The 8,580-nt window shown below is 44.4% G+C and overlaps 1 protein-coding gene across 2 annotated transcripts; it reads left to right on the top strand.

Moving 5' to 3' along the window:
- The first annotated feature begins 751 nt into the window (after positions 1-751).
- Positions 752-7,585, top strand: LOC108363058 (uncharacterized). 2 transcript variants are annotated; one of them, XM_017616296.1, is made up of 2 exons: positions 752-2,539; positions 6,357-6,470. In XM_017616296.1, the coding sequence occupies exons 1-2, from the start codon at positions 1,535-1,537 to the stop codon at positions 6,372-6,374; spliced, it is 1,023 nt and encodes a 340-aa protein (XP_017471785.1). In that variant the 5' UTR covers positions 752-1,534; the 3' UTR covers positions 6,375-6,470. The 2 variants fall into 2 exon arrangements, with proteins under 2 accessions (XP_017471785.1, XP_017471784.1); XM_017616295.1 differs by having other exon boundaries at positions 752-7,585.
- Positions 7,586-8,580: the final 995 nt, after the last annotated feature.

Here is an 8,580-nt window from a genome sequence, read left to right on the forward strand (position 1 = left end):
GTGCGAGCGAAATCTTAGCCTCGCGAGGGTTGGACAGTCTAAGAGAAAGTGTGGAGATGATTCCACTTCATCTTCCTCTTGACAGCTAATAAAAAAGGACAGTTGAAATTCCTAGTCTCACCGCATGAATACCAATCGCACAATGACCTGCCAGAACCCACATAACTAGCCCTTGAGAGGGCATGTGTTTTAAAGTGCCCTATAAAAATATTTGCTGCAGCTGAAAAACGTCTTCTTTTCCTTTTTTATGTCACAAAAGGGCCACGTTTCCCTTAGCCTAATAGTTGGCGCCGTGTTCAATATATGTATGTTAAGCGCCAGTGCAGGTGTGGTTCCTAATGCTCAGCTAATTCCTATTTTACAAGTGTAGCCTTCTCGAGTGAGTTCCACCAGATAAGGGCTCTGTTCGGAGCAGCAGCCGATAATGCAATCAACATAAATCATTAGCCTCACAACGCAATATAAAGCGTTACATTTAAGCTTCAAATATTTTTATCATTTTGTTTAAGCTTCTAAACATTTTGTACCACCCTAGCATAAATATTCCCAGTCCGTTATTGAACATATGTACATTATTATTGTAAAACCACTCACTTTATATTCCAATTGCAAAACATATGAGCATATATATGGAGGAGGGTAATTACTTGGGCTCATACATACTATTATACTGGACGAATGCAGGCAAACGGGATATGATGTGTACATAGTATGTACAACTGCTGTCGCTCTTAAGGCAGGCGTACAAGCATGTACACATATCCATAAAAAACGGTCCATATGTATATCAAATAATGAGAGCATGTAAAAAAAGAACAAGTTTAACTATGTATTACTTTTTATCGCTCGAGGCTCTCATCTGCATAGAATTAAATATCACCGTTGTAAACTCCGTAATTCCCCTTTATGCTCACTATTAAGAACAAACATTTTGTACATAATGTATACATATATACCTACACTAATAGGCTATTGCTCATGCGGAATTAAGATTTGCAATCATTCGATTTTGGCAATAGAACTGAGCAGCAGCTCAGCAGCGGCATAGGTGCATTTTTATAGTTTAAGCTCACGGCAACATCATCGTTTAGAATTCGAAATCAAAAATTAAATAAAAATTAAGTTGTTTCAACAAATCAAAGGTGTTGACCTTTTTTTGTTAATTTGGAGTTTAATAGCTACAAAAAAAGCTTTGCAGCTCAACAGTAGGTGACCCCGACGTGATCGCCGTGCGTTTTTGGTGGAATTGTACTTTTCGATATTTGGGAGATTAAACTGTGTGCATAACGCTTTGTACATAATAATATACTCGTATACGCCTATAGCCGAAAATTTGAATCCGTTATTCAAGAGCACGGAACTTTGTGAAACTTGTAGCGTGATCTTGAAACAGTTAAACTGTTAGCTTACGTCTTCAGCATATTTTGTGAGCCGCTATTTCTGTTCATTTCCCACGCAACGGTTTCCAGTTGCGATTTTTCCCGAGTGTAGTACACATCACGCGCTGCCGATATAAATTCGACTTGAATCCATCATGACACTTAACCCAGCTAATGGTACTCCAGGTAGCGAAAATGCTGCTCAATCAAATGAACAGGTGGCCACAGATCGAGTTAGCTTTTTTAAGTTAAAAACAAAAGCAATATTCAACCGGCTTGAGCGAATAGCTGCCGAGATGGACAGTGATAAGCTGCACGGGATGGACGAATACGCTCTGACGGCACTACTGGACTCATTGGGGGAACTGAAGTCAAGTTTCAACGGTGCGCACACAAGCTTGGAGGAATTGGATTTCGATTCAATTTGCAGCGATCTGCCTGGTAAATTCGACTCCAATTTAGTTAACCTCAGATCCACTCTGCAGCGTGAAATTGGAAAGCGAAGTGCACCTCAGCTATGCTCCACATTCAGGGTTAACGCCAATGAGTCGCAATCAATTATAGTGAACACCAACCGATCACGCTTGCCGTTACTTACACTGCCAAAGTTCACTGGTGCCTATACTGAGTGGACAAACTTCTTCTCCATGTTCGTATCTGTCATCGACAAGGATAGCGACCTTACGCCGGTCGACAAGCTTCAACATCTACGTTCCTGCCTGAGTGGTGCAGCGCTGGATACCATACGTTCTCTAGAAAAAAATGAGGCTAATTATAAAAATGCATTAGATCTTTTGCATAAGCGTTTTGATAACAAGCGTCTTATATTTCAGGCACACATCAGGGAGATCTTCGGGCTGGGCAAAGCAGATGGGTCAGTAGGCAGGCTACGGGAACTAACTGACAAAGTCACCGCTCACATACGTGCACTGCAATCGCTTGGGTCCAAGGAGCAAATATCCGACTGTATCATTGTACAACTACTAATACAGAAGTTAGACAAAGCGACTCAATCCAAATGGGAGGAGAATTCGCCGACAAACGAACTACCTTCGTGGGACCAGTTATCTACCTTTCTGGAGAAGCGCTGTAGAACGCTCGAAAACGTCGAACACGTTATGCAAACACCAGTTGGTCAAGCTGGTAAATCTGGTAAAAACGTGAGTACCAACCAAAGAAAATCATTTGTTGCTTCTGGTGGCTCAGTGGGCGGTTGCGTATTTTGTGGATCCCATGAGCATCTGATATACCATTGTCCTCGCTTTACAAATCTGTCGCCAAACCTCCGCCAAAAAGAGGTTAAACAACTCGCTCTATGTCTCAATTGTCTAAAAAAAGGTCATCAGATGCGCGACTGCAAATCGGGGTCTTGTCGTAACTGTCAATCAAAGCACCATACACTTTTGCACTTTGAGCGCTCTGCTCCAACTGCCACCAGCCCTCAAGGCTTAACTTTGAAATCCGCTACAGCCCAACCTAATGCCATGACTGCAGCCTTATCTGCCTCGTCCCAGGCCCTTACTTCTCCATCTGATGTTGTGCTTCTAGCCACTGCGGTAATTTTTGTAAAAAATCGTGCCGGCACTTTCGTACCTTGTCGTGCGCTGTTAGACTCTGGTTCACAGCTGCACTTTATCACCTCTCGTTTCACAAACCAGCTGCAGCTGCGCAAAACCAAAACCTTCGCTGGAGTATCTGGCATTGGCGACGTCAACTTTTCAACGGAGGGATACTCGGTCGATCTCGTACTGAAGTCGCGGACTTCTGATTTCTCGACGACGATTACTGCTGTTGTCGCACAAACGATCACTGAAAGTCAACCTGGCCTTACAGTGAGCACCGTTAATTGGCGACTTCCCTCCAACATCCAGCTGGCTGATCCCAACTTCAACATACCACAGCGTATTGATCTGCTTATAGGAGCAGGACTCTTCTTCGAACTTCTCTGTGTGGGCCAAATTCAGTTGGCGCCTGGGCTGCCATTGCTTCAAAAAACTCGGTTTGGTTGGGTGCTGTCCGGTGGTGGACAACAAACGCCCAAACTCTCATCTTTCGTCGTACGTCAACGGCCATCTACTGACATTGATTGTAGTACTCGGCTAGATTATTTAGTGCGTCGTTTTTGGGAAATCGACCATGTAATTGAGCCAATCGCTAAAACAACAAAGGAAGAGCTCGACTGCGAAGAGCACTTTAGGCAAAATTATTCGCGTCTGTCTTCAGGCGAGTATTCCGTGCGTCTGCCGATGAAGAGTAGCGTGGAGTCACTAGGTGATTCGTATTTACAGGCACTACATCGCTTTCGCAGTCTTGAACGAAAACTGACTCGCAATCCACAGCTCAAGGAACAATATGTGGCATTCATTAACGAATATTTGGATCTCAACCACATGTCACTAGTCTCCAGTAAGGATGTTCATGACTGTAAGTTTTTCCTTCCACATCACTGTGTCATCAAGGATGACAGCACTACAACAAAGCTGAGAGTTGTATTTGATGGCTCTGCAGCTACAACTTCGGGCTTGTCGCTGAACGATCTGCTCATGTCAGGTCCAACAATACAACCGAAGCTTTTCAACATCCTCATTAGATTTCGATCGTTTCCCGTCGCACTTACTGGAGACATCTGCAAAATGTATAGATGCGTTCGAGTCACTGCACCAGACGACATGCTCCAGTGTATACTATGGCGTGACTCTCCACAAGATGACCTACGCGTGTACAAGTTGAATACGGTGACCTATGGAACTAAGCCTGCATCATTTCTGGCTATTCGGGCCATGCATCAGCTCGCGTTTGATGAATCATCAGCATATCTCCTGGGTTCAAAGGTCGTTCTTCGAGACTTCTATGTGGATGATATGATATCTGGTGGCAATTCAGTGCGGGAAGTGCGAAACATTATGCAGCAAACAACAGGTCTTCTTTCTCGAGGTAATTTCCAATTACGGAAATGGTGCTCCAACAGCCCTGATGTTCTCGGCGATATTCCCCAAACAGAAAGAGAAAGCTTTCTCAAATTCGATGACGGCAGTGATATCACCAAGGCTCTGGGACTAGTCTGGGATCCGTTCAAAGACACTCTGTTGTTTTCGTTTTCGCCGATCAGATCTGGCAGAAATTCCAAACGCTCTGTATTAGCTACCATAGCTCGTTTTTACGATCCACTTGGCCTACTAGGCCCCACTCTGACAAGGGCGAAAATTCTTTTACAGCGAATGTGGAGGGATAAGCTCGCGTGGGATGAAAGCTTGCCCCATTCACTGGATACGGCCTGGTCTACGTTTTGTGAAGATTTCGTCAACATTCAACATTCGTCATTTCCGCGCTATGTATTACAGCCTGGAGCCGCGCTTGAAATTCATGCGTTTTGCGACGCTAGCCTTGAAGCATATGGCGCTTGTGTATATGCTCGCTCAACTAAGGATAACAACGTCCAATTACAGTTGCTATGTTCAAAGGCACGCGTTGCTCCACTGAAAACTCTGACTGTGCCCAAGTTGGAACTCAGCGCTGCCGCTCTGCTTGCGCAGTTAGTAGGTGAGATAGCCAAGATGAAGGTTTTTGACTGCCGCTTCTATTGTTGGTCAGATTCGTCGATCGTTCTATCATGGCTGCAGGAAGAATCTTCAAAATTTAACGTTTTCGTCGCTAATCGAATATGTGCTATACAGGAGCTTACACAGGGGATGACTTGGCACTATGTTCCTACAGCCATGAACCCAGCAGACATCCTATCCAAAGGGGCCGCACCAAGAGAGCTCTTGCAATCAGCTCTTTGGATGCACGGTCCAATATTCTTGCACAAAGCAGAAATCAGCTGGCCTGAATTTCGCGAACCACAAACCAAGCTTTTGGAAACTCGTCAAAAGGTATTACTCACATCAAATGATCGACCCGACGTATCTCTTTCATTTAAGTACATCAACTCGTTTGGCAAAATGCAGCGTATTTTTGGTTACGTAAGCAAATTTATCAATATAAAAAAATTGCCAAGGACGTCGCAGCTCACGTCTCGGGACATTCATCATGGGGTTCAGTTGTTAATTCGCATCGTTCAGAGAGCGCAGCTTTGGTCAGATTACGTCGCTCTGAAAAATAAGAGGTGTGTCTCATCATCTAGCAGCATCTCTTCATTATCACCATTTTTAGATGACATCGGTCTGATTCGAGTTGGCGGTCGCCTGAGGCATTCAACTCTTGGCTTTGAAGCGCGTCACCCGTGTATTCTACCAAAGAATCATCCGCTGACGTTCTCCATAATTGCACATTTTCATCACAAGCATCATCATGTAGGGCCGCAGTCACTACTTGCAGCCATTCGCTTGCAATACTGGCCCATAGGTGGCAGAAAAACTGTCGCCCACGCCCTCGGTAAATGCATTATATGTTGTAAATCGAGACCGCGACTCGTCGAGCACATCATGGCTGACTTGCCTAAGGATCGCATTGCGGCCTCACGCGCCTTTATTGTCACTGGTGTAGACTATTGTGGGCCGTTCTATTATAAGCCAGAAATGCGTAACAAGTCCCCTCAAAAATGTTACGTTAGCGTTTTTATCTGCTTCGCAACAAAAGCCGTCTGGATGGAGTTAGTGAAGGACTTATCGACCAGCGCCTTTATCGACGCTCTAAAGAGATTTGTTGCTACTCGTGGCGTACCCAGCTGCATTTGGTCAGATAATGCAACCAACTTCGTAGGCGCAAGAAACGAGTTGAGTGATTTGCGACGCCTATTTTTAAGCGAGGAGCATCGCAGCGAGGTCCATAACCACTGTCTCAACAATGGGTTTGATTGGCGATTCATCCCGCCCCGCTCGCCGCACTTCGGCGGCTTGTGGGAAGCAGCCGTAAAAACAGCTAAGCAGCACTTTTATCGTTCGGTTGGCTCTTCACTTCTTGGCTTTGACGAATTGCGCACTCTGGTATGTCAAATCGCTGCTGTTATTAATTCTCGTCCTCTTGTACCACTTTCAGAAAATCCAGAGGATTTAGACGTATTGACGCCAGGGCATTTCCTGATTGGTGGTCCCCTAATAGCTCTACCTGAACCTGACCTGAGACATTTAAATTGTAATCGTCTTGACCGATGGCAGCGCGCAACTCACGTGCACCAAATTTTCTGGAATCGGTGGAGTCGAGAATATCTCACTCTCCTCCAGCAACGAGCGAAGTGGCGCACACCTCAGGCCAGCATTCAAGTGAACGATATCGTATGCGTCAAGGACGAAAACTCACCGCCTCTGAAGTGGCCCCTGGCCCGTGTAATCGAGGTTATCCCTGGAGCTGATGGTGTAGTACGAGTGGCAGTTTTACGCACGTCTAGTGGAACAACCCGTCGAGCAGTGAACAAGCTGTGCGTCCTTCCAGTAAACGATACTGTTGAAAGCCCTGACCTTTCAACGCGGGGAGTATGTTCGGAGCAGCAGCCGATAATGCAATCAACATAAATCATTAGCCTCACATCGCAATATAAAGCGTTACATTTAAGCTTCAAATATTTTTATCATTTTGTTTAAACTTCTAAACATTTTGTACCACCCTAGCATAAATATTCCCAGTCCGTTATTGAACATATGTACATTATTATTGTAAAACCACTCACTTTATATTCCAATTGCAAAACATATGAGCATATACGTACATGGAGGAGGGTAATTACTTGGGCTCATACATACTATTATACTGGACGAATGCAGGCGAACGGGATATGATGTGTACATAGTATGTACAACTGCTGTCGCTCTTAAGGCGGGCGTACAAGCATGTACACATATCCATAAAAAACGGTCCATATGTATATCAAATAATGAGAGCATGTAAAAAAAGAACAAGTTTAACTATGTATTACTTTTTATCGCTCGAGGCTCTCATCTGCATAAAATTAAATATCACCGTTGTAAACTCCGTAATTCCCCTTTATGCTCACTATTAAGAACAAACATTTTGTACATAATGTATACATATATACCTACACTAATAGGCTATTGCTCATGCGGAATTAAGATTTGCAATCATTCGATTTTGGCAATAGAACTGAGCAGCAGTTTATCAGCGGCATAGGTGCATTTTTATAGTTTAAGCTCACGGCAACATCATCGTTTAGAATTCGAAATCAAAAATTAAATAAAAATTAAGTTGTTTCAACAAATCAAAGGTGTTGACCTTTTCTTGTTAATTTGGAGTTTAATAGCTGCAAAAAAAGCTTTGCATCTCAACAGGCTCCTTGAAACAATATAGGTTTAAATCTGGTTTCCTAGAGCTAATGAATTAATTTGGGCGAGAGGCCTCACATTTTACCGATAGCCCCCTACAGAAGTACAAGGCAACCGAAAACTTTCTTACCCTTTCCACAATATTAGGCTTCCACGACAGCCGCCGTTGATCGCCCACCTAGTTACCTGGTTCAGGTAACTTTGAGCCAGATCAAAAAGGGTGTATAGAAATCGTCCCTTAACCAAAAGTTTCACATTATCTACATAGGCGATCACCCGACAGCCTACTTTTTCCAGTTTCTCTAGAAGGTGGTTTACAGCCGTAATCCAGAGCAGGGGAGAGAGAACACCACCTTGTGGAGTGCTCCTAATGACTCTGCACTGAGTGCAGGCGCTGTCCCACTCCGCGGCGACTGTTCTGTCACGAAGTAAGCTGTAGATAAGCCTTATTCGGTTGGTTTCAACCTCCAGATTATGAATATGCTTAACTATTGCCTTTGGAGTGACATTGTTCAAGGCCCCTCTTATGCGTGAAGGGTTCCTCTGACCGCTTAACCAATGTGTGCAGGGCGGTATTCACCGACCTTTTCTTGCAAAAAGCTCTTGAAAGACAGTCACGAGGAGTCGCCTTTCTTATGTGTAGGTCTATCAGTCTCTCTAGCGTTTTTAGCAAAAACTAAGAGAGACTGATTTGCCTAAAATACCTAGGGGAAACATGTGCGGCCTTCGGGATGAACGCAGTACTGACTACCTTCCAAGCCTTGGGGATTTGTAATTGCACGACACCTTCAGAGGCCTTTGCAGCTGCGCAGGTATGATGCCATCGGCCCCCGGCGACTTTAATGGTTTGAACGAATTTATCGCCCAGGCCACGTGACGATCGTCCAGAAGATCGGAGAAGTGCAGCACCTGGGGGAGATTCTGAAACCAGTTAGCGACAATTTTCGAATCGCTATCGCACCTTTTGAAGCAAAAACATTTATATC

Source organism: Rhagoletis zephyria, unplaced genomic scaffold, assembly GCF_001687245.7.
Source record: "Rhagoletis zephyria isolate East Lansing unplaced genomic scaffold, Rhagoletis_zephyria_1.1 Rzeph_scaffold_01177, whole genome shotgun sequence".
Lineage (NCBI taxonomy): Eukaryota > Metazoa > Arthropoda > Insecta > Diptera > Tephritidae > Rhagoletis > Rhagoletis zephyria.